The following is a 26,047-nucleotide window of genomic DNA, read 5'->3' on the forward strand; positions in this document are numbered from 1 at the left end:
CAATATTGATGTTATTGTACAGGATAGCGAGCATAAAAAGCAAATTAGCCAATATGTTATTGGCACAACCAAACACAGTATGGAGAAATTATACCACTTAACGCAACTAAAGTGAAATGATGTTAATTACATGATGTGTAGTGATGTACCTTAAAAGTGCCTAATACGTCATTGATGGGATATTTTAATATTATCAGCTTTATGTTTATTTTATATACAGAGAAGCTACTCCACCATTTCCAACAGCTTTTCAAATAAAGTCATCGAATATTTTATAAGTAAAGCACAAAAATAATTATATGAATATATTTAACAATTGGGATGAGAATTTCTTTCATAATTGATCATCTTTACCAGGTTATTGTGAATGGAACCCAAAACGCTTACATAGCCCTGCTCTAGTAGATGTACAAGTAAATAAACAGTTTCATATCTGCAATATAATGAATAATTACAGGAAAAGCAAAGGTATAACTACTACGTAAGCATACAGCTATCTGTTTATGCTGCTGTTTTCCAGTTGCCCACTAACTGCAAAATCAATACCGGTACTCAATCTCTGTTATTTACGTTGAAACACCAGTACTGTTGTTCCTGTTGATAACAACGGACTAATAATTTTTATAATCAGTAGAGATAATCATTGAAAACAAAATTTAAAATATTGCATTTATGTTTTATGCCAAGTTTTCTGATCAGAATAAGTCTGGCATCTAATAGGGAAGCCCCTAAGCCTTAGGCATAAGACATAATTCACAATAAAATCAGTACATCTGAAGTCCACAGGAAGATATCCCAAATTGTTTGGGCTCACCAATGACCCCGTTAAATAGAGTTAAATTTATTAAAAGCTCGACAACATTATGGTAAATATCAGACTAAATTAAAAGATTCAAAACAAATTCAATGCGGAATCTTCTTACTAGCTTACAATTCCTTTACATTAAAGTGGTCCACTTGTGAATTAAAGTTATTAGAATGCTAGTAGGCACATTTGATACCACTTCTTGTATTAGTTTGCAATAAATAAACTTACCACTCTGTTTAATGAAGATCAGAACAAATAAGAGTAAAAAAACACAACTTAAAATGATAAAAATTGCTCCAGAACAGCCACAAAAAATATTTATAATGTATCACACTATATAAAACAATTTTTACCCTGTTTAACTTAACTGGTTATTCGATTCAGATCTTTAATAGTAATAACTATTAACCACCTACTTGGTGATGTACTGGCAGAAAGTCTGACTGGCAATTACGGTGAATTAACTGGCTTAGTTGTTCAATCGCTGATAAATCTGCAGCCTAAAATAATGATTTCAATACCATACCAACTAGTCTATTCGATTTACATACCCCTTGTTTTCGAGTGTCAAAAGTATGATGCAGTTTATGATGTAGCTTTTTTAACTGATAATTCATTTATTTTGTATAAACAGGTAATTAACTATGAGAGTGAATCTCAACATTTTTCTGTCCAACTCCTCCCTTACACATCTTAAAGGTTTCAAAATTCTCCAAAACATAAATTTGCAAGCACACGCAATATTGAATACACTGTAATCTCATAATGAAAGGTGGAATTCACTCAGGCTTACAATTTGGACAAATAAAAACCCACCAAAGCCCTAATAAAAAAATCAATTTCCTTTACTAAACAAACACAATCCTGATCAATAGATAATTATATGTATACATTTATCTTATTTCAGAAAGTATAACCACAGTTTGAGTAAGTGCTTTAACTCGCAAATAACATTTGGGTGCATGAGCAATACCTGGTCTCGGCATATTTCGTGGCAGCTGCGATTTTTTGTTTACTAACAGTATAAGATATATATCCAAGCAGCATTAGCAATGACTGCACTGTACCATTCTCTAAGTAAGAGATTTATCGTTACGGTACTGGTAGGTTGATTATGGTAGCCTAGCCTACAACTGCTACAAGCCATGATAACCATAATCTACAATTGGTCCACCCCATGTCAATCTGACATGTAGCGGAACTTCATAGTAATCCTATGGTTGGTACCTCAATTATAACCACATTTCATGGTTTCATTCATGCGTAACTTCATTTATGGTAACAGCCTAGCTTATACTTTGCATGACAGATGTTCTCAAGAAATTCGATCACAATTTTCTGCTCTTTCAGTAAAGCTACTTGTACTTGGCCTATACGCCCAACATGCTAGTAGGACTAGGAAACAGTCAAACGAAAGAACAATATTTATTTGACTCGACTAGGATTAATCAAAAGTCAGTTGTCGCAAACCATGATAATTTCATTAGGCAATCAAAGCCACGCGGTTTTCTACACGATGTCCTAAAATGGAATTTTCAAAACGTATTTTTAAAGGAAAGCAATTAACTATTGCAAAATCCCTATAAAATTTCTTGGGTTGCCTATATGGGTTTCCTAGTTCACTGCAAAGTCTAGGGTTTACTGGATATTGGGTTCTCCGGGTTTCCTGATTACCCCAAGACTAAGTTTACCATAGGTTCACTGAGCTCCCTGGGTTTAACCCGCTGTTATTTATAAACATGGAGTGTGTTTATAATGTTTATAGAGAGCAGTGATTTAACCTGGATGTAGGCTGCTTGTTTGTATGGTTTATTAAGTTTCTTGATTTCACTAAGTTGCTTGAGTTCATTATTATAGGTTCCCTGCACGAGTACATTAGGCTTCTTGAATTTAACTTGGGTTCACTTGATTTCTTGACAGGTAGCGCCCTTTATACTTAGCGCTAAGAGATCTTTACAATCTGGTGCCAAAACGCTTGCAATATGAAAAAGAATGAAAGTGGGTCAACAATTTTCACTGTTGAGTAAAAGCAATCGAAAAAATTTGGCCACTCAGGCAGTACCTCAGAAATGATCTATTGAATTCAAGGGCGCCCACAAAATGTTTCGAAGTAAGTACGCACTATCTGAGAATATCTTAAAACATTAAAACGTTTCGGTTTAATCACAGTCTATTAACATATTATCAAATATCCTGAAAAGTGTTTGAAGTTTTTTGAGAAGCAACTTGGAAGTTGTTTAACGGACATCGCTAACGGCCTCAGGAGAGGGAGAGACTTGTACAGCCTCCGTGCATCTATAACTCCTTTCAAGTTATGAATTCTTCATGACGTATAACAACGGATGGGTGAGTAACGTATCTGTGAGTGTTGACTGTTGATACGTGAGAAGTCACCACCGATAGAGCTCGTTTGAGCTGTAGAACTTTTTGGTTATTTGACTCCTCAGAAATCAGAATGGGCTATTCCCCGGCATAACAAGCTGGCAAACTAAAATCCAATCGTCCTTTATTTGGCCATGCAAAACTGCGTTTCTTTTCCACATGCGTATGGTTACAAATAGGCTTTGATAAGCAGCAAACACGAAGCATGCGAAAACGCGCATACCGCAAATACAACACTGACCTCAGTTACGTAAGTAATTATAAAACAAAGGTGGCACTATACGTCACAAGTGCTTAACCACCTCATACTTTTTAATAAAAAGTTTACGAAACACGAAAACAGCTTAAAATTTTTGTCGCATTTTTCCCTTTTTCAAATAAAGAAAAAAGGTCCCCAAAAACAGGAGGTTGTATTTTCGAGAAACAAGGGTCTGCAATTGTTTTTTGTTTACAGAGTTTTTCCACTGATCGCTGAAGACACAGAGATAGTGTGTTTATAGATATCAGTGGGTTTTCCTCATCAATATATTGCCACATATTATGCTCTGCGGCGCCAATGGTTGGCATGTCCGTGGGGCTGAAACTTTTGTGGCATCGGTCACCAGTCATCATTCACTAATCCTTTGTATCAAGTCTCATGGTGTTATCAGGTCATAGACCTATAGGCTTAATTATTTTACTTGAGACGTCGTGATATACCGGTAAACGTGTATCATCAGTATTTTAGGCCCTTCATTAAGAATAACTGAAATTTTAATCAAAGTCAAAATGTGATGAAGTGGTACCGTACAAATGGAGTCGTTAACTTTTGACGACTTTTTGACTGTTTTATTGCTGTACCGCCAGACCACATGCTTTCAAAATTTTGTTAAAGTAATATGTCTGTATGTGTGACCTAGGCTGGTTTAGAATAGGCCTAGCCACAGAGGCTATCGTAATATTTTTTCCTTTGTGTAACTTAATTCGCTTAATTTCTTGGTCTAGGGCAGAAGTACGCGACCAAATGACGTCATAATTTGGGAAGTGGGGTTTTATTATAATAATGTATGACGTAGTTGTGCACTTCTGCACTCGACCCTAATTTCTTTGGCCAGGGCAGATAATACTGTAATAATCTTTTGCGTAAAATTAAAACTTTTAAAACGAAGACATGTTCACAAAAAAATCAACGTGTACCTTTTGTGGATGACTCTCGACTCTGGACTGCTTGCGAATGCATAACGTTTTCGCTTAGCATAGAACGCTAATCTAGATAATAAAGATAGGATCTCTTGTACTTTTGCACCACCTTATGAAGACGTCAATATGTCAATGAAAAGAGTTACAAGATCTAAGCTTGTCTAATAGTCCGAAGAAATTTAAGTCATTGCTATAGTGGTTCCTCAATATTCAGACATTTGATCCTGAATATATGGGAGTGCAAAAGTTAAAGAGACCCCAAGAAAGTAGGAATTTAGGTGGAAGTGCCCACCAAAAGTTTTGTCTGTATGAACGCATAGTGGTTTCTATGCACTTCAGCCTTTATAACTAAACATCTTTAATAAGATTAATTTTTATCATCACAGTCCTTAGGAGATGGCACAAATACACCTTCACCGGAGAAAAAAGTTTGCACAAAAGTATTGCAACAAATTTTTTATTTTGTGGAAGTGTGAAATTTCTGAGAAAATCGAGTGCCTACAATCTTCAATAGCTTACATGGTTTAATTTCTTCATTATCTAAGAAAGCATCTGCACTGCTTAAACCCTTATTTGAACTTCTTGGCTCAAAAAAAACTGTAATGCATGCTACAGCACATGCGCACACTAAAGCAAGTATTTCTTAGTATGACAATTTGTAGTTGTGGCATTATAAAGGTACTTTATTTGAGAAGACCACAGTGAAATTGTATGTTGTGAACTGGTAGCTGGTACTGACATTTTTATGTAAGATTGAGAAATATCTTTGCATGATTTAGGCCTGACAATGATTTTATACTGCTCGAGCCTCAGATATCGATCTGCATGCATGGTCTGATAATTGCATTTTTATCTGTGACTTTAAATGCTGGAATACTGGGGATTTTTACTCATAAAACTGGGAAACGATAAGTAAAAGACTAACTAAGGCTGGCATTTTCTGAAATAAGAATCCCAGTTGACAAAGCTTACTACAAGCATGTTTAAAATACTTCTTAATTGCTCCAGGAGGTTATTAGAAAGTCCAGTCTAGTCAATTGTCTATTCGAATTAGTAATTTAAGAAAATAACAATCTCTGGGCCAGCTGTGTAATGTATGAAACTTTTTATAGGTCATATGGATCTATGCAATTAAACCAATTTTCAGCATTAGAATTTAGTAGAAAGAATATATATTTTTTCGTATGCTTTCTTATGAAGCCAATTGTCATGCATAGTTTCAGGCATAACTTTACTGCAAGTGCCTTGTGGCACTTGTGAAACTGTCCGGTTTGCAGATTGTTTTGCAAATTTGTACGGTATATCAGCTAACACACGTTTTTCCACCTAGAGTTGTAAAATGGCTTCAATATCAGCTTTTCAAGTAATGTCAAGGGATCTTTCAGATACATGCTCCAATAATTCACCACAGTATTTTAAGTCTTATTCTCAAGTAACAGTAGCTATTTGAAATAGATTGTCTTTTTTTTGTCCATGCATATGCGTACTCATTTGCTATAAGCATAACTATTTCTCTTTGTTACTTCTTAGCTCGGTAAAGTATAAAGGATCTGACACTTGCATAGGGCAAGGACACTCCAGAGTTAGTTAGATTCTTTAACGTTGCGAAGGGGAGCGTGGATAAGGACTATGAGCTCTTCAGAGGAAGTGTCTTGGATTTCATGGTTCTGTGGTTTAAGAGGAAATGAGTTTTTTTGTGAGGTAGATGAAGATTATATCCAGGACAAGTTTAACTTAACTGGCCTTGGAGAGCAAGTGCCTCATTACAGGTAATATCCAAATATGTTTCATCCAAAGTTATAAGTCATTTACTTATTTTATGTACTTAAGCTTTGTGTATTAATTGTTTGTTGTTAGATATAGAGCTTTGAAAATCATTAGGCTAATACTGGCGTCACAAACTTTTTTCACAAAGGGCCAGATCATCATAAAAACTGACAATCGCTGGCTAACATCCCACTTTGTTCAATAAGTTACCATACAATAAGCTCATTTGTGGTTCAGTGAGGCGGGCCGGACAAATTAATCTTGAGGGCCGAATCTGGCTCGCTGGCCGTTGTTTGGTGACTCCTGGGCTAATAGTTTATTAAAAATCAAATTTTTATACTAAATATTGCGAACTACTACAAAAGCCAAAGAATTGATTGCTAATTCCATGAAGGTGAATTGAAGTTACCATTAGAAGGTATTGGAATCCAAAGAATGCCGTCCAGACACCAGTTCTATTGTTACTTGCTCAGTAACTTGATCCCTGTTTAACTCAACACATTTACCAGTCATTTTTATCCCATTTATGCATTAGACAAGCACTTGATATGATTCTGGATCTGGAGCCCGATGATGATTTGGAAGATAACACCAATCAATCAGACTTGATAGAACAAGCCGCAGAGATGTTGTATGGCCTTATTCATGCTCGCTATACCCTGACAAACAGGGGCATTGCACAAATGGTGAGACAAATGGTTTACTTAATTGCTGGTTCAAGACAGAATCTGTGTTTATCTTGTTATTAATTATTACTGAGCCTACTTGGAAATGGTATCTTGTTACGTATCGGTCGTAATTATATGTAATCCTGTAGCTTTTGCTTCTGCTACCATTTCAAGCCCTTCACCATGATATTGTGTACATTTTTATATTAGCTGGAAAAATATCAACAAGGAGATTTTGGCCACTGTTCAAGAGTTTACTGTGAAAATCAACCTATGCTACCTATTGGTGAGTCAAATATGTTACCTCATGTTAGTCATAATAATAGTTTGAAAGGTTTAAAAGGTCATCGATATCGCAAGTTACATTAAATAAAAATCAAATATTACAAAGTATGTTTTTATACGAAATTACCAAGAAGTTGACGTTAAAGTTATCCCAAAACGCATTTTAATGAATGAAAATGTTGTTTCCTGCTGTAGGCCTATCCGATGTGCCTGGCGAGGCAATGGTGAAGCTTTATTGCCCGAAATGTCAAGATGTGTACACCCCAAAATCGTCACGGCACCACCATACTGACGGGGCGTACTTCGGGACTGGTTTTCCGCACATGCTCTTCATGGTTCACCCTGAATACCGACCTAAGCAACCTGCAAATAAATTTGTTCCTCGGTAAACAGTCTCATCTTGTTTGATGTAGCAAAGGCAATTAATTATTTTGTCTTGTAAAGTATTAACCCCTTGTTATTTTCAACCTTTTCCAGCCTTTTTGGATTTAAAATTCACCCCATGGCATACCAGCTTCAGTACCAAGCTTCTCAAAAATTGAAAAATCCATCAAAATTGCGACACTAATCGTTCCAAGCATAGACGCTTCCTCCACCATTATGTACTACTTATGTAAATATGTTTGTCGTCAGATATTGCGTTAGTTTCTGCTCGGGTGCTTCAAGAAACTTAATACCAGGACATTTCATGAAGAACTTGCTCAAATATATTCTGTGGCACAAGATTTAGTTAACTGCTGTATTTATTTGCCAATTGACGATCCGATTTATTTCTAAAATAAATTCTTATTGTTAAGATTTCTCTTGCTTGTTTATTTTCTTTCGTAGCCTAAACCATTGGTCCTCTACTTTTCATGTTTTCTGTTGGTTACGAACGGAAGAAATGCTTTGCGGACTGTAGCGTAAAATATGTAATGCATTGTCTTGGCTACATCGAAATTAATTGCATCGCTGCAGAATTCGTATGTGTTTATTTAATAAACTAGCTTCCGGGAATTAGCATACTGTGGCGAACGACGGATATAAACGTTACGACGCATCCTCTGGATACGCTCCTAAAAGCGCAGGGTGCAAACTGAGAAGCGATGTCGAAAACGCGTAACGGGCATCGCCTATGGCCCCAGGAGAGAGAGAGGTCACGACTCCGAAATGATTTGACTCCTGTAAAAGTTGCGTATTCTTCTCGACTGGCACTGCAAGTAAACCGACGTTGCCAGCAAAATGAGTAACGTTGATAAAAACTAATATTGAAGCAGTACCAGCCAAACTGAATGAACTTCTGCACAGATAAACTCGTTTATATAAGAAGCCTATATACACTGATTTAAGCTATTAATGGTAAATATAAAAAAGTTTGGAATGCGGAGTTTTTAAAAGGAAATACCCAAATGGCACGACTGCGTGGCATTAACCACCACAACAGCATAATTCAACAAACGCATTGATAGCTTAAAAATGATTCCTTGTTAAAAACTAAGCACATTCACAGTGACATCGCGCTTGCAGTGAAACCACCTAAAAAGTAAAGGAAGTTAAACAGAGAGATGTTTGTGCTGAGCTTCGTATGAGGCGGGTCAGACTGGAAATTTAGGCCCATGCAAACATTCAATGGGTTCGTCTTTGCAAAATACCGGTTTATAAACGGCTTATCGCTAAATGTACTCATGATGTAGATATTAATCACAAAGCATTTTGCTTATTCAGAAGTTGAAATTGTATCGTATTGTTTATTTTTCTCCAGTATGAAAAATTATTTTTTATTTTCCCATTAATTTAATTGGCTTTTGACAATCCAATGTTTTCAATACATAAAAAATTAATGCGTTCTTCCATATGGGTTATGCTTGTTTAGCCGTATATTAATACCGCGCTGAAGGTCCCGCGTTGGCCGATGCAACTACACTGGGACTCACGCTTCTTGTCACCATATAAATATTTTTTTTGCGCAAACCTCGGGATTATTTTCCAAATTTTCATTGCAAATTTTTTTATCATTGAATTTGTTGTCATTCGCAAATTTGTGCGACCGTTTTGTCATCACCTACAAGTTGGTGGCGTTTGGAAAGACAAACAGAACTTGTCAGAAGCCAGTCTGCAGCCAAAATGTTTTTTCGAGTGGGTCTGGCTCATTCATGAATGAAGGTGAGCTCTTTCTGGGTTACAATTAAAAAGAATGGCCGAATTAACCGCAATTAATTTATCAATAAATACAGGCATTTCTATCACACGACAATTGTTGCCGATTAGTCTGGATTTCTTGTTTTTAAATAAATTGATTCTGCCTAGTTTAGTAAATCTATACCGTTGTATAATTTTTACTTAGGGCGCAGTTTCATGAGCTGGTTATGACGGCTAATGTCACTAAAACACAAAAAGTTAGAACTAACGATTGATTTAGATCAGATAGTAAGTTATTTGAAAAACTTTGACAGATCAAAGCATTGTTTAATAACAACGGTAACCATTCTAAACAGAAAATATACCTAAAAGAAAGCGTAACATAATTAATTCAATCACAAAGAATAGCTTCTGTTTTGTTACAAGTTTTAATCCTGTGCTTCCGCTCCGGGCTTACAATAATCTGGGCCGTGTTCGATCATACCCAGTTCAATAGGCGCTGCCATTAAAATGCCCTTTGGCAAGACATTTACCACGCGTGCTCCTGTTTAGTGGTCCTGATAACCAGGTCTAAATTTGGGTATATAATATAAAAAATCACCGAAAAACAAACAAAAGAGTGTATGTCCATCGGAACTTGCACTCAGTTAGCAGTGCTCTAGCGATGAGGAATCATCACCGGGTTTAAGTCGTTCAAAGACTTTCTACAGCCCTAAGATAGAGTTTAACATACCAATAAAATTTCATACTTAATACGCCAAATACATACAGAGGCAATAAATGATACGCATTTCTCTCAGCCCGTAGGTGTTTGTTCCAAGTATGCTGTAAGTAACATACAACACACGAATGCTTGCCTTGCAAGCTATTCAATCACACAATACCCCAGGCCTCATTTAGACTTATAGAGTAAATAGACCTACCAGGCCCATCCTGTGTCCTGTGGTTGTGACGTACACGTTCCTTAATTGTCATAAAGGTCAAGCATCGTGATTTTGAATGCGTGGTTAAAATTACGAGCACTTAGATAAAATAGCCACGTATTGACAATCTCAGGCACACGCAAGAATAAAATTTTGTTATGACCACCAAAACTTTATGTAATTGATAAAATAAAAACAAGATATAGGTTGGCACTCTAACTTTATTTCTACGTTTTCTACATTAATTTGCTATGTTATTGGTGTATGACATCGTGTATGCAATTTTACCTAACTTGTCATGGTAATATAGCCTACATGTCGTTTTGCCCCAGTCAGTAAGATTCAATAGTTAATTAACGGCCTGGTAGCTAAAGAATTGGCCAGACCAGGTAAGGTCGCCGAGAGAAATAACTCCTGGGGCAACACACGTGTCATCCTCATTAAGTTTGCGTCATACGTGACTAACGAATTTCCCCAGGAGCAAAGTGCAGCGTCTAGCCCAGCAAGTAACAATCATGTCCATAGGTTTGCACCTGAAAAGGGTAACCATGTACGCATAGCTGCATTGTTTGCCATAAGGTGCCCAAAACCAAGTTATGGTGTGTATGTACAAAAAATCATTCAAAACTTGTCGATTTTGCCCGCAGAAGTTCTTAGAGTTTCAAATTACATTTTATTTCAATTGACGTTGCCCGGTAGGAATTGAAAGTATTGTGTTGCTCCTGGCTTTTGGAAATGGTTTAAAGTCGTAAAAACTCTGAATTAACACAAATAAAAAGCAGTAACTGACAACGTCACATTGGAATGCATTTGTTCGACCAAAATAACGGGTGAGCAATGGCGTTAGTAAAACACACAATTTCTTCAGCTAAAGTACGCGGATTTCTACTTAAAAAGTGTCAATAAATAGTCAAATGAGAATATACAAGTTGAGAAAAGAACAGTAACGTCACGATACAACAAAAAAACAATATATCATAATATAGATCAATGTGGGACAGATTGCCATTACGTTACGACTGAAATCTAAAGAAGTCTAATATGAAGTTGTTTCCCTGCCACACCACAGCCTTACTTGGGACTGAAACGATTTATTTGCCAGTTACAACAGCAGGTAGACATGAGTATGTAAATGCAATGGTAGTCGATGTAAACTATGCCGCGATAAAATAGGTTAGTTTAAAGCAAATTTAACAATCAAAGGAACGAGCATGGTAAAACCAATACACCTAAGAAAAATAGAAGCACACGACAAAGTAATAGCAAATACTATAATGGGGGGATAACCTTGGGAATGCACCCACCTATACTTGCACCCTTGACCATAACTTGTTGTGTGGTGACTCTTTTGGTTTTTCGGTTGATGTTGTCTTACAAAGCTGATTATGACTCATTATCAAAATAAAACTTTTTTCCAAGTGAGTACGCATTTAGTATTGAAATGGGTGTAATTTCACGCGGGTGTGATTCCAAAGAAACCATGATTAAGAGCTGCACAAATTTAACAATCGTCTGTATCCTTTCTCACAAGCCTTCCTTTGTTTTCCATGAACCCAATAAATCGGAAAAGAGTTCTTTGTCATTTGAAGGATTTTGATTTAAAGAGTTGGTGCGGACAAGCTCACCATTGGCGACGAATTTTGAGGCGGCCGGCCTCTGCCAGACCGTGCCTGCACGTCGCAATGGAGCGGGTTTTCCGGGATTAGAGTAACTTCTTGGAATGTCAGAGTTTTTAAAATCCTGGCTTTGACTATACAAAAGATTAAGGTTCTTATTTACTACAGGGTTTGTTATTCGCCCCGCGGCTGGGAAAGAAGTGGATCTTGTTTGCGGGGAAGCATTTGGCGGGTTCTGTGGGTGAGCGACAGGAAAAGATAGCGTTTGAAGATCGTTGAAGTACGAGGTTCTGTTGCTCACGCTGCCTGCTGTCTTCTGCAGCTCAACCTCACTCAATACGTTTGTGGATTTGGGCACAGCAGGACGAGCCGTTTTGAATGGATTAAATTTCTCTGGTGATAATTTGTTTGGTCTAACATCATTTTCCGAACTAGAGGGATTGATATTTTGAGGTTCGAGGATAACAGAATCACGATCAATTGCGGTTGGTGGCGGTTTCACTTCATCGTCATCAAACGCCACCCACTTTTTGCTAGACCCTGATGAGATGGCCGTCATGGATGAGTTTGCCTCACAATCAAAGTCAAGTCCGAGCAAATCGTCACAAGTGGATGATGCAGATGCTCTGGCACTTTCCACCAAATCAGCCTAAAAACAATGACGTCAAGTAACAATCTATTTTATTGCTCACTAACTCTCAGGAGCGACTTTCACTGAATCTGCAGAACTGAAAACATGATCAGGATTTTGAAATCAAATAACACCACGTTTCCATAACAAGATATGATTTTACAAGGTTGGAACACAGCACTACAAAATTTATGCCCCAATTCCCAACTTAGTAAAAAAAAACCTAACAGAAAAGCACCTTTTTTTCTAGTGTTGAAGTGATAGACAAATCCACAAGGGGGGTTGAAGGGAAAGAGTTATCCAGTGCGTTGTCAGGTGATGGGGTTAGATCATCCGACGAATACCCAGTGTTTGATTTGCCCTTCAACCGGAGGCTGGGGCGGGTGTGCACGTGTGCAGAACGTCTGATTTCCGATGATCGGTGAGGCCAGCTCTCACTAATAACAAATTTTATTGACACTGTTAACTTAATTCAAACTAAAACTATATTCATGAAATATAAAACTGTGTAAGAAACTCAAATGTCAGAGTTTGATATTTTATGTATAAATTTAATATTAAATAACATACAGCCTAATACTTTTGAAATACAGTTCAATATATTTCAGAAGATCTTGCACCTGTTTTCTTCCAATGAAGAAAGATGCGGAGATTTATTGGGACTGGTTGCACCGTTGCCTACAAAATAGCACTTGTAACAAAAAATCACACACAACACAAATCAAGTGAAATGCAAAATATAAAATACCTACCGAGCTCTAACAGAAGATCAGGTTCTATTGGACTTGGGCTGCTAGGAGAAGTTAAGGAATTCTAAAAAATCAACATAATGTTAAGTTACTGTACTAGAGCTGTTTCCTGTGGCAATCCTGCCTAGCAAGTAATCTTGCAGCATATTTAAAAATTAAAAAAGTGGCAAGAATTGTTCGCACATTTCTTGTTATGTTGTCCATGGCAACTTGGAAGTCATCCATGAGATTAACATCCACTCTATTGTACAGATCCGAAAGAGTCCGTTCTCGCTCCTCCTCTTGGACGGAGCTCAAAACAGAGATGGATTTAGGCCGAGTTTCGTTGTTGTCAACGTTGTCATCGTCGCTTAAATCCAAAGAGTTATAGTGCCGAGTGGTCCTGAATCAACCAATTTAAGTTTTTAAAAAGATTAATATTACGGATAATATTGTAGGTCGGCATTAAAACGGATGAGCGATGAAAAATGTTGAACAATTACAATTAAAGTTAAATAGTTGTCATGATATTGACGATCACTATAAAATATTGATACTGGTTAACTCATCTAACAAGAACAATATATTCCAATCAACAATTCTTCGACAGTAACATTATACATGAACCAAGTGTGCCATGCAAACACATCCAAAGCAAGAATGAAACAAAAGCAGTTATTGACCACCATTTTAACAGCATTATTTAATTATTAATTAAACACATAACATCAAAGAATGACAATTCGAATTAAGATGATAAACAGATAGAATTGCGTTGGTTAGCAATTTCCATACGACAGAAAAAATATGTAACAGAGTATGCAAATTTTTGTTAAATCTGATTTTTCATTCATAGCCTACAAGAATGAAGTATGCTGCAAAAACTTGTGTAGACATTGCACATACACATTTGCCATAGGTTATTTTGTAATCTTTAAGTCACAAGTAAATTTTCTATGCAAATTCTATCATTTATATTTTAAAGTAAAATAAGAAACAGGATATAGTTTGGAACTCTTAAGGTTAACTTCATATTTTTCGACACAAGCTTTCGCAAGCATAAGCTTGCTTCTTCAGGGGTACTGTGAAAATGTTATAATTTATGTTTTAGTAGAAGTATTTTATTTTGAAGATGTTTTTCATCCAATTTGCATCATTGTCTGTACAGTATTTTTTTGCATAAGGAGACCCAAAAGATGTTTTCATCAACGTGAATGGTGCATACAACATGCCATGCAGTATAAATTTTACGCATATAGGTAACGCAATAAAATAACTTTTCGAATATAACAAGTGGTCACCATGAATCTAAATTTAAATAAGTTTTCCATTAGCCAAAATCATATGTTGGCTGAAAACTAGGTAGCAGACTAAGCATCAGCGTTTCATGCAAATATCTGTTTTGCTCAATGCAAAAAGAAACTTCTAAATGAAAAATTAAAATCATCAACTGAAAGTGCTGGGAAAAAAGGAAACCATAAAAAAATAATCACCACATTCAAAGCGGTTCTCAGTATTACCGTTTATGGGTGTTTTTGAAGGATTTGTTTTGCAAGTTACGAGGTCGATTCGAAAACTGCGGCGGAGGGGGGCGTGGTGGTTTGGGCCGTTGAACTCTATATCAGTTGCAATATTGTTACAAGTGCTTTAATTTCACCTTAATTGGCTCACGTCACCAAAATATGATTAACAATAAATAAACACCATGATGTGAACAGTCTGTGAAAGTTTAAATCATGAAATGCAAACATCAGAATGTTTGATTTTGATCAAAAGGCAAGCATGGAGATCAAAGTGCTGCATTGAAAAATGTGCACAACGTGGAATAAAAAAGTTGTGAAACTGAAAAATTTAGTGAACATCTTTTCAGAAATCAAGTCACGTTAAATAGTGAGATAATGGTGGATTTCTGGACCACATGAAGACTGTTTGCTGATGCATTAAAAACTACCAAAGCATTTAAGCTCCATACCAAGTGAGACTGTGATGAAAACATCAATCTGAATTAGTCATGGTTAAACAATCACAAGTAATAGACAAAAAAATAACTAATGACTGTATATCAAGCAACGTACAGTAGTAAGGCCATGACAGCAATGAGTGTAATAAAAGTTCAACAAAGACAACAGTTCCAAGTCTAGTATACTTTCCTTCAGTGAATAAAATATGGCACAAACAAAAGTTTCTTCTCGCAAACATGTTAACTAACTAATTGCTACCAAAACAGCAAGTTTTAGCGACTCACAATTATACAAACACTTTATTGGACAAATTTCACACAAGAAACAGAATGCTTTATGCTTACTTCTGTTCATCAGCAGTGCTTGGACTGATTGAAGGTGGTCGAGCTGGTCTCATCTGCAAGTTTGATAAAGACAAAAAGACATCATATTGAGTGAGATTTGAACTTGCTTCAATGTTTCCTTATACTATATTTATTTCTTGCATAAAAAGGTGTTATTTGATTAGCAACAAATGCAAATGACAGTTGTCAATAAATGATGACAACAGCGCGTAATTTCGACGCTCAGCCACTTAATGTGAACATGGTAGTTTAGAATTACAATAATGGCATGTCAATATTTGTCAAAGACATGAAAACTAAAAAACAAAGACAAGCTGCCTGCGCATGTTTCAGATTTGCCTACAATGGAAAGACAAATAGAAAGCAAAGTGCCTCGGGAATTCTGCTCTCAGCAAACACACGCACATACCCTGTGTGTTGTTTCGTCCAAACTCTTCTTTCTTAAAGAAGGAGAAGAGTGTTGTTGTTGTTGCTGCTGCTGCTGCTTCATTGCATCCCTGAAGTTCTGACGTGCAAATTTCATGTTGTCTTTAGCCTTGACAGGAACAAATTTTCAATCAAGTTTAAAACAAAAATAATCCTTGAAGATTTGGCAGCCAATTACTATTGTAAAAATTTACAACATTTTTTTATCAACGCTACAATTTGATTGTTAAACCATAGGCTTCATAATTTTATTATATTTCCATTGTTTTCATAACATTGAACACTGAAGGGAAAGTTTGTGCAGTCAACATACAAGTTCACAAGCTATAAGCAATTTTTGAAAATTATTAAGGAGGAAGTATGAAGTGGTTGTGGGTGGTATTATAAACCATAGCCAGACTGAAGGATAAAATACAACCTCTACTATGTTACAAGCACTTTCACGTGACTCCCACAAGGTTATATAAAATAAGAGATCACTATACATGCAAATACGATGATAAATAATTAGCAAGCGTTTAGGTTATGGGTTTCATGTATTAGACATGTTTTTTTTAAAATACCTTTCGTTTGAATTGTGTGATGAATATATTTCCACCTTTCTGCAAATTTAAAAAAAGTAGTAAAGCACTGTTAAGCTGCTGATGAAACAGAAATACTGCAAAGTTGACAATTGACTTGGCTAATCGGCTCCACCGATCAGCAACAAGTACTAAGCCAGTAAAAAGGCAAAGGTAGTAGTAGGCAAGTGAGAAGATAAACTCTAATTCTGACTTAGCCAGCTAACCTTTGCAGCAGAAAGCCATTCTTTGTATGGGTCTTTTTCATGGCTGATTGCATCTAACATATTTACTTCATTCTCAAATGAATCCCGAAATCCGACCCCAGCATTTAGCATGTCTAACCTCCCATCAACGAACTGCTTAAACGTCTGCATTTGTACCAAATCATGAGCAAATTCCTTTTCGGTGTTTGATCTAAAGATAAATCTCATCTAAGAGTGCATTTTTTGAAAAATACAAGTAAGCTTCATTAAATTATGTCTGTTGTGTAGAAGCCGTGTACGCTTAGTCTATTTACAGTGTATGTTATTCAAGAAAATTTCTTGGAATATCTATTTTATTTACTGCATTTACTAAACTATCTCATAGAAATTTATAAGCAATATAGCAACAAACCTGAAATGTTCAATGAAGAGGCCTTCGTCAAACAGGATTGGCTCACCGGGCTTAAACTTTAAACCATTACGATATCCACCTATTAGTCTGGCTTGTGTGCGAAGAAATGCCATTGACAAATTCGTACCAATGGCAATGGTTTGCTTCTTCAACAGCGACTTGAGAAAAGACATCTGTGAAGAAAATTATGATTCCTTTCCTTACAAGGAACACAATGCCTGTTGACTCAGATCGTTGTAACACTTTAAACACAGACTGTATTGTTCGCTGCAGAAAAATTGCCACTAACAGCATCGTTTGGAATCCTTTCCATGTCATTGTGAATACTTTCTATTTCCTCCTTATCAATGTCAGCAACAATAACATCATCATCCATAGAAATCATGCCACGGACTTTTTCAATCAGAGAGGAATGAACTCCGATCAAGTAAGGCATAGGAGCTCTGTAGCGAAAACTCCAAACTTCAGTAACAAGCATATAGCCAGTAGTTTACAACATCGTTTTAACGTGAAAGAAAATTTTAATAAAAATTTGCTACTTACAAACAATAGTCCAGAAGATGGGGTGGCATAACTGGAATGTAAATATGCTGCCAATGCAATGGACGTAACAGGGCCTCCGCACTGTGAATGCAAGACGTCAGCTGCAAATAAATATTGACATCCATCAATTAAGCTAGTCTTTGTCAACTAGAACTGAGAATTAAGCCAACTTCCTTTAGCTGTTAGCAGATGGTTACTAGCCATAATCGTTAAGGTCCATTCACAATTTACAATTGTCAAGTTAATCGACATGCACAACAATATTTATTCTCAGCGATGAAAGCTGTTGCTTTAGCAATGTATATTATGAAAGATTCCAAAGTTTATCGAGAAAATAAAAAAAATCCAAGCAACAAAATGATAACAGAGCAGCAAATTTTACTGGGTTGTTAGATTACAACAAATTTTGCCCTATGTGATATTTTCTGCTAACAACTATCAAATTCCTTAAATGCTCAAAGATTGAGCCACTAGGTGATTTTCATTCGAAAAAATTTTTCCAGCCCTATTATCAACATGTTTTTGGTAGATGCTGAACTCTGAGTAACAATGTATGTAGGTGGGCAGATCAATCAAAGTAAATGAATAGAAAATGTCGTTGCTTCCGTTTATTATGTATTGGTTACATAGTAGGTAACCAGTTAATTATTAAAATAAAATTGAGTTGCACTGTTACAATTAACACTCATACAATGTATAACCTGCACTATGAAGCTATGCAGTAGTTATTGCTACAATCATTGTGCATAGAAACGACATGGCCAAGTCTCTGACACTCACAATGCTCAAACTCTTTGAGGTAAAAAGAATTCTTCTTTCAAGCATAATGTTGGCAAAAATATCCATCATAAAACCAATATTAACAGCGGCATAATATTCAGAAACGTTTCTCTAAAAACAAAAAGTTATGTGTTTATACGCAAGTACAAGTAAGATATCCTGGTTGGTAAAACTACTTCACCTGGGAAGACAGCAGTAATTAATAACACGTCAAATAAACTTAAGAGTGGTAAGTAAACCGGCTATATACATATAATGCCATTCAAACTGCAAGTGAGTTAGAATGAATATATACTCCAAATAACCTTCTACTGTTAACATGTCATAAAAATAGAGTCCACTTACATTTTCGGGAATGGACGGTAAACTATTTGTATCAGGGACTTGAAAGCTGAGAGTCTGTTAAAAATTACAGTTTCTTGTGAATAATAAGAGCATTGACGAGTATGTATATAAAATTTATACTTCATAATTAAACAAATTAAATTTTTAGTTCATAATCAAAAGCTGATAATTAGTAACTCAGAACAAAGGCAATTCAATTTATATGATTAAAACCTACACTGTTCACTTTGACAGTCTGATTTGAGTCAGGAACTGACTGTAAATAAAGATTTTCAAGCATAGCTTCAAGACCACCAGTCTGTGATGAAAGCTCATGAGCATAATTTAGAATTTTGCCAAAGATGTCAAACCAAGGCACAAAGCTGAAAGAAAGTAACAATAATAATTTGCACTAGTGTCGTACATGAACAAGTCGGCTAATGCAAAGAGCTGAGTTATTTGACAGTGAAAATGAAAATGTTTTCAGTAAGTGCTTGTAATAAATTGGATTTCCTACTTGTCACCACTTAGTTGGCTTAAAATACTGTACTTTAGTCAAAAAGTACTGTTACTGTATAGTTGTACTGTACTGTATAACAAATATCTACTGGTCATGCCATGTTTCTACCGTATTACCTAGTAGTCATGACATGACAGTCTAATCTAATTCTATTGGTAAAAACTATCACTGTTTTAGCTCAAGGATATAACCAGATTTTCGTAAACAATTATTTGTAGATCTCTAGAACAACAAGTCTGCTTGCAAAACACACCAACATAATTTATTTCAGAGCTAGGAGATATGTAGAGCAGTTCACCTGAGAACACAATAGCATTTGGTCCCATCATCAACCAGCTTGCAAAACCCAAATCGGTGCTTTCCCTCGATATCAGTGAGAATGAAAGTAAAGTGGTTTGCTCGTTCTTTGAATGTTGTTCTGTTGAAGACACAATACGATGTCATAGAATTTTTATAGTTTGTGAAAAAGTTTCAAAAATTTCTAATAAGAATATAGGCATGTAACCTATGTTCAAAATACAAATGGGCAAGTCCATCACAAATCGTAAAACATGCATACAAATACATAGAAGGCCTTCATGAAAATGTACCTATGTGTGTATGAGACTGTAACATATTACTTACTGGCGTCTGGCGTCTGGCGATCTCAAAAATGGAAAGCAAAAGAACAGAGATTGTTGAAGTATTTCCTGCATGTTTAAAACAATCACATGACATAATGTGCGGCTATTAATGACATGAAGAAATTTCATCAGACCTTAAGCAAATTTTACCAACCTCATCATTAAAGTCTGCTGGATACTTATAGTCTGGGACAAGATCTGCATAATCAAAAAAGTCAAAGGGATAACCATAATGTTGGTGGAAAATTAATCAAATGAATACTTTGGAGTAAGTTCGACTTAATTCAAGCAAAACTGATCAACACAAAGATTCAAGAGACACTTCATTAATCTTTTCCGAAATCAACACTCTACGAAATGGCAAGTCTATGATTCAAAATTGTTTTTCAAAACTTCAAGCATATCATATAATGCAATGGCCAATTCTATCTAGATATATATAACATGCTATGACATTATTGTTGGCATTATGTTGTCCAATTGTTGCCAAAAGATTTAAAGTTTGCTCAACCAGTACCAGTGAACACATATTGTAACGATGATTGCATGAACACTGTCGCAGTTTAATTGAAAACTCAGTTGTTTTCTTAGTTATAACTGGCCTATACACAAACTTTAAATCATAATTACAATAACATAATATCAAGGCTTAATCTTACTCATCCCACCTGACTCACGATCCACAGGTCTGGTTGCTACTAGGAAACAATCGAATATCCGTGAAACATTTTCCCTGTACAAAGTAATAGTTAATGAACTGGTGAACTGTATCAGTAACGACACTGAGAACGTGCAAACAAAGGTGAACCAGGTTTATAAACACAAGGCATATATGTGCATAATTCTATTTTACCTTAAACGTGAACCTGAACTGTTTTCACATGTCTGTTTTTCTTTTGCCATTTATAACTGAGCTAACACCAAAATGAGTGAAGAAATATATCCACAGTATCAGTTCAATCTCATAACATTTACATGGTTTTCAATTTTTACTCTACGTTGAGCATTTGTCACATCTTAGGTCAGCAAAATGTCCTAACTTTAACAACAAGATGAGACAAGCTGCAAAAGCAAAATCTGAGTATTGAACAATATATCGTATATTGCATATAAATGCTAAATTGCAACACTATATATATAACATGTATTTGGTTATGCTAAATGCACTATATCTGACTGTATCAGTTAGTAATATCACATTTCAGTAAAATGTTGTTCTAATTATATATGATACAGTATATGAAACTGTTGTACATTTAGAGGTAATATACACTGATACTAACAATACAAAAAAATTAATATTTATATAAAACATATAACGAATGAACGGAGTAATTTAATCCAACGCTTTGTATTATATACGTCACAATAGTGGAATAGTACATCATAACAAATGGAATAGCACAACAAAGGTATCTACCAATAACAGAACGGCTGAAAAAATTAAGACAATACAAGAAACTTTAATAAACAATCTGTAAATTTATACACAAATGCCCAGATGCAGAAGGCATTACCAAATTAAATCCATTTTTTAAAAAAGCAAGAACCTTTTTTTCTAGTTCTTAAGATGTAAATAAATATTCATAATTTATTTTACAACCTTCTAATATGTCGTAATTATCCAATAAATTAGGAAATGACTCTTACTTTATACTTGCAAGACCGCCACTAATAATTATATATATGTGATCTGGCATGTATTACCCACTATGGTTGGTCTTGATGAAAAAATGTCTATGAAACAGTGAAATGCAGACCTATAAAACAGGGACTTAAAAACAATATTCAAGTTAAAAAACATTATAACATCTTACGTAGCCTTGCTGTCTTAAATTTTTTAAATTAATATGCATAATATATATATATTATATATTGTAAGAAAACTTCTATTTCCTTTCATTTACTTTATTGATGGACTTCATTGATGTTTCGTTAAAATCTAATTCAAAAGATCAATATTTAGGTTTTGCACTGACATAGCAAAAACGTGGTATAATACAACATTTTGAAAACTGATAGTTAGGTAGACAGTAGGCTAATCACTAAATCATTACTTTGGTAACAAATAAAATTTAATTACTAGAGAACAACGTGAATATAATAATGTATAACACATATATACAAAACATGCAAGTGACATTAGTTATTTACATAATTTGACCTCAAAATAAAAACTATGACAAAGATTTTCACAAGTTAACTATTGCCAAAAACACAGATCCATTGTTATAAAAAGCAAACATTGTGTTAAAAATAATTTCACATGCAAATATTTTAGCATGCGGCAATTACAACCAATCAATAATACAGAGCAAATATTTTTGTACGTCACAAACCCAAAAACGATTTAACAACTGCCTCAATTGAGATTAAACTCCTTGGTAAGTCCTGTTATAGCAACACGCCGTCAATGGTCCAACAGTTATACACATTTCCCATACTATAGCACATTTAGCCACGTAAACAGTTCATCACTTGCCACCAACACATAACAACAGAATTAAACAAAATATTCGTTTAGTTACCTTACACATTTATTTTCTATCCCAAAAACAATTATATCGGAAAAAAAAAACATTATATATAACATTATGTCGGAAATCCTGCTAAATTGCGGACTTGCAGTTGAAATGTCAACAGATAATTCAGAGAAAAACTTGAACAACTTATATTACACATAATCACTCATTGCTAAATGGACCTTCCACGGCAATGCCTTCAATCTCAATCTTTGCAAGTTTTGGAAGTGCAGCAACAGCATATGCGGCTCTTGCTGGATAAGGCGGTTTAAAGTAGTTTTGGTAAATTTTATTCACTGCTGCAAAATCCCAAATGTCAACTAATAAAATTGTGGTCTTCACTACATTCTCGAAAGTCATGCCAGCTTCTTCAAGCACCTTTCCCATATTTTTCAATGCCTGTTCTGCTTGAGATTCAACATCACTTCCACTGAACTGACTGGTCTGCGGATCCAAACCAATTTGTCCGGATAAATATAACGTTTTACCAACTTTGACGGCTTGATTATAAGGTCCGATCGCTGCTGGAGCGTTACCTGTGTTTATTATTTTCCTTATTAAACTGTTAGTGGCCGACATTTTGCTTGTTTTCTAAAAATTTCATTGCAAAAAAAAAAAGCAAAGACGATTATTGAAAAGCTTGAAGAAATAAATTTGTGGGACATCCATAGTTTAAAAAGTACAAAACTTTGTGCAAAAATCCACGACAGAATTTATTCGTGAATATCACACTGTCCTGGAATTCATGCGTATTATCTGCATAAAAATATTCATGATGTTATATGCAAAACAATATATGCGGAAATTTTTATTCGTGCATTGTGTCAGATAAAATGGCAGTCCAATGAATGCAAAAAATTTGCGTTTCATGCAAAACAAGTGCTTTATTACGAGTCTACCTGCCTTAATTGTTGTAATTGCAACTGCACGGTGATTAGTTCTTATTTAATTACTAGAAAAAAAATTGATTTACTTTTGCATACAACAAACGTTCAGCCAAATACCTGCTAGTGTGTAGTATATTTTGGGTGCATAATTAAAATGTTTCAAGGTGAGTTTAGTTTTATTTTTTGGATTTAAGAATACTTCATGGTTAATGTTTAACTATTTGTCACATTATCATTTGATTAAAATGATTAACACAATAGATTCCATCATTGGAAGATACAATTCCACAACTAAAGAAGTCACTTCCTCACTTCAATCGCAACTGCCTATCTTAAACAATACAACTTGCTGATAAAAATCCCCTCACTTTGTTAATTTCTTTGTGTGTCATAAATCTGGCCTATTGTACAAAAAAATGCCTTCGTGGTTTAGTCCAAAAACATGAGAAGAGTAAGATAGATAACTTTCTGACTTTATAGTCAGATGGAGAGCAGGCAATTTTATTTTGTATAATATCAAAAATAGGCAATTATAAAAGCTGCACACATTCTGCGTACCGTATTTGCAAACTTGGCAGTCCGGAAAATTTTGCTATTATAGTTATAGGCCTATATAATCAGTTACGAGCTATGACTGGCAGAACGGTCAGCACAATGCCGTGTAATCGAACTTTTTCACACTATCTCTCAAGGGATACGACAGTTCTGAAACAACCAGATCGGTGTACAACCAAGCTGGTATCTGCCTGTCCAAGCCTATACAGTACTGTTTGTTTGTTGATTCATTCATCTGTTAACCTTTTCTCAAATTGTAGGCTGCTTACTCAGCTTAAACCAAGACTGCAGAGCATGGTAGTTTTCACCAAGATTTCGGGGGTGCAGAAGCAAAATTACGGTGTGACAGAGTGCAGAGTATGGCCATCATCAGCAAGACATTGGGTGCACTAAACAATTAGAAATGACAAGTACGGACTGCAAAAATATGAGGAAACGCAATGAAAGTGCACATTTAGGTGCGAAATAACACAGTAATGTACACAGTTTGACTTATTCAAACTTTAAATCAATTGAAAATTCATGAAAAATAGTCATGACATTACAATTCGAGCAGCTGATGGTATCTAGTATACAAATGTATCCTGTGGTTATGCTTTTCTGCAATAGATCCAAAAAATAAGTGCACAGAAGTTCCTATCCAAGTGATTAAGTGCCTCAAGTGCCATCAGTGCGACCTCAAGTGCCATCAATGTCAACCTCAAGTGCGGCACTGAAGCTCCTGCGAGTATGCCAAACTCTGCAGTCTAGCCGGCAACTGGCCGGTGTGCATCAAGCCTGTCCGGCGTTTCTGGTAGGCAAGGTGTGGATTTTTACAATAAAAAATGCAAAAAATTAGAGTCTCCCTTTTAGAGAGATCGCTCTTCTCCTGGGGCGGTATGCAATACCGTTTCAGCCAAAAAATCTAAGGTGTACTCCTGCCATACGCTGCAGTCCGCACCTAATCAACAGAACCCCCGATTTTGAATAATATCTTCGTAGGAAGCGGCAAAATAGTTTTAAATTCGGCAAAACGATATAAAACATCAAAAATTCAAATGTAAAGTGTGTGATTATAATCGGTACTTGCACAAAGGCTATAGGCCTAGGGCTAGCTCGCGAAGACCTAGCCTAGCTCAGTAACCGGGTCTACAGGAATGAGTAATCATCGTCGGGTTTAAGTTATGCGAAGACAGTCCAAGGATAAAGATTCTTACACCATAACAGGCATTCCACTATTTTAGGCTACTATACTAGTTACTAACCCAATCAGCAGTATATTTACTGTACACTGACTACCGTTAGGCCTATTCACTAATCTGCTGACTGCTGAGGTGCCTATTGGTACGAGGCGATTTCGACATCGCATCGACATCAAAGTAATGGTCAGTTAGTCACGTCCAATGCAGTATCGTTTTTTCTAAAACTCTTTTTAGTGATTCGTAAATACGCAATCAAACTCCATAACAAGGTTGTAACCAAGTCATTTTTTACGATTGGAGTCGAGTCGAGTCATTTTGAGTCAAGTCGAGTGAAGTCAAGTTAATGCCTTTAACGTAAACTATTTTGAGGTCACGTTATGCTATGGCGATTTAAAGTTCAAATTCTAATATTCCAAAAATGTGAAGTAATTGCGTCAGAAGAAATTATCATGTACCATTTCCACAAACACACTTTTCAGAGAGACCTATCATAAACCGAGATTTTCAGAAGAGACATTTTACAAAGAGAATTAAATTAAAACTTTTTCCTTTTTTCAATAACCTTGTGCTATAACGATAGCCAATCAGAGTAGGCCACAGTTAAATGTCACATGTGATGTTTCCAAAAATATCTCTTTGTAAAGACTAACAACCTAACAACACTTCACATTACAGAAATATTGTCAACAAAAACACTTCTAAATACGTAACACTCTAAATGTACAAGCACTTGAAAAGTATGTTACTCTACCGCACGGATACGTGTCATAGTAAAGCTGGACAGCTATACATAAGTCGATTCATTTAGGGCTTTTGACTCGAGTCATCAAAAACGTTACAGCACAGCTATAACATCATGCATGTCTACAATTTAGTCTGGTTGATACTTTTTACAGGGAGTTGTAATCTTTTTAAAAAATATCCTTTTTAATGTCGTCCTAACATGACCCGAGTTATTTGGACCTTGACTGGAGTCATTTACGATTTGTGACTCGATGATTCGAGTCATTATAACACTGCTCCATACTATACATTGTAGCCCACATTCAACATATACAAAATAGCATCATTTTTACTAGGATGTAGTATAGTAAGCTG

The 26,047-nt window shown here is 35.6% G+C and overlaps 3 protein-coding genes across 5 annotated transcripts; 1 reads left to right on the forward strand and 2 right to left on the reverse strand.

Annotated features, from left to right (window-relative positions):
* The first annotated feature begins 5,877 nt into the window (after positions 1-5,877).
* Positions 5,878-7,889, forward strand: LOC143450359 (casein kinase II subunit beta). The gene is made up of 5 exons (XM_076950874.1): positions 5,878-6,138; positions 6,672-6,822; positions 7,015-7,090; positions 7,285-7,474; positions 7,567-7,889. Exons 1-5 carry the CDS (start codon positions 5,999-6,001, stop codon positions 7,655-7,657), a joined length of 648 nt encoding a protein of 215 aa, XP_076806989.1. The 5' UTR covers positions 5,878-5,998; the 3' UTR covers positions 7,658-7,889.
* A 3,018-nt stretch (positions 7,890-10,907) lies between these two features.
* Positions 10,908-20,797, reverse strand: LOC143449715 (uncharacterized). Of its 3 annotated transcripts, XM_076950025.1 has the most exons (21): positions 20,658-20,797; positions 20,473-20,537; positions 19,959-20,002; positions 19,806-19,870; positions 19,480-19,599; positions 18,900-19,044; positions 18,683-18,736; positions 18,338-18,448; positions 17,558-17,658; positions 17,304-17,457; positions 17,015-17,187; positions 16,624-16,813; positions 16,400-16,438; positions 15,820-15,945; positions 15,411-15,463; positions 14,626-14,721; positions 13,310-13,508; positions 13,130-13,190; positions 12,998-13,055; positions 12,616-12,814; positions 10,908-12,395 (listed from the first exon to the last, which is right to left on the reverse strand). In XM_076950025.1, exons 1-21 carry the CDS (start codon positions 20,705-20,707, stop codon positions 11,655-11,657), a joined length of 2,844 nt encoding a protein of 947 aa, XP_076806140.1. In that variant the 5' UTR covers positions 20,708-20,797; the 3' UTR covers positions 10,908-11,654. The 3 variants fall into 3 exon arrangements, with proteins under 3 accessions (XP_076806140.1, XP_076806141.1, XP_076806142.1); XM_076950026.1 differs by lacking the exon at positions 16,400-16,438; XM_076950027.1 differs by lacking the exon at positions 14,626-14,721.
* Positions 20,798-20,866: 69 nt separating this feature from the next.
* Positions 20,867-25,060, reverse strand: LOC143449717 (2-iminobutanoate/2-iminopropanoate deaminase-like). The gene has a single exon (XM_076950029.1). The coding sequence runs from the start codon at positions 22,903-22,905 to the stop codon at positions 22,489-22,491; it is 417 nt and encodes a 138-aa protein (XP_076806144.1). The 5' UTR covers positions 22,906-25,060; the 3' UTR covers positions 20,867-22,488.
* Positions 25,061-26,047: the final 987 nt, after the last annotated feature.

This window comes from Clavelina lepadiformis, chromosome 3 (genome assembly GCF_947623445.1).
Source record: "Clavelina lepadiformis chromosome 3, kaClaLepa1.1, whole genome shotgun sequence".
Lineage (NCBI taxonomy): Eukaryota > Metazoa > Chordata > Ascidiacea > Aplousobranchia > Clavelinidae > Clavelina > Clavelina lepadiformis.

What these genes read in the sequence shown, in the direction of transcription:
- LOC143450359 (XM_076950874.1), top strand. Translation starts at nt 5,999, where the DNA reads ATGAGCTCTTCAGAGGAAGTGTCTTGGATTTCATGGTTCTGTGGTTTA. An exon ending in ACAGGGGCATTGCACAAATG is followed by an intron (nt 6,823 to 7,014) that starts GTGAGACAAATG and finishes TTTTTATATTAG; the next exon opens with CTGGAAAAATATCAACAAGG. An exon ending in GCAAATAAATTTGTTCCTCG is followed by an intron (nt 7,475 to 7,566) that starts GTAAACAGTCTC and finishes AACCTTTTCCAG; the next exon opens with CCTTTTTGGATTTAAAATTC.
- LOC143449715 (XM_076950025.1), bottom strand. Translation starts at nt 20,707, where the DNA reads ATGGCAAAAGAAAAACAGACATGTGAAAACAGTTCAGGTTCACGTTTA. An exon ending in AGACTGTCAAAGTGAACAGT is followed by an intron (nt 18,737 to 18,899) that starts GTAGGTTTTAAT and finishes AATTTTTAACAG; the next exon opens with ACTCTCAGCTTTCAAGTCCC. An exon ending in TCTTCATTGGAAGAAAACAG is followed by an intron (nt 12,815 to 12,997) that starts GTGCAAGATCTT and finishes ATTTGTTATTAG; the next exon opens with TGAGAGCTGGCCTCACCGAT.
- LOC143449717 (XM_076950029.1), bottom strand. Translation starts at nt 22,905, where the DNA reads ATGTCGGCCACTAACAGTTTAATAAGGAAAATAATAAACACAGGTAAC.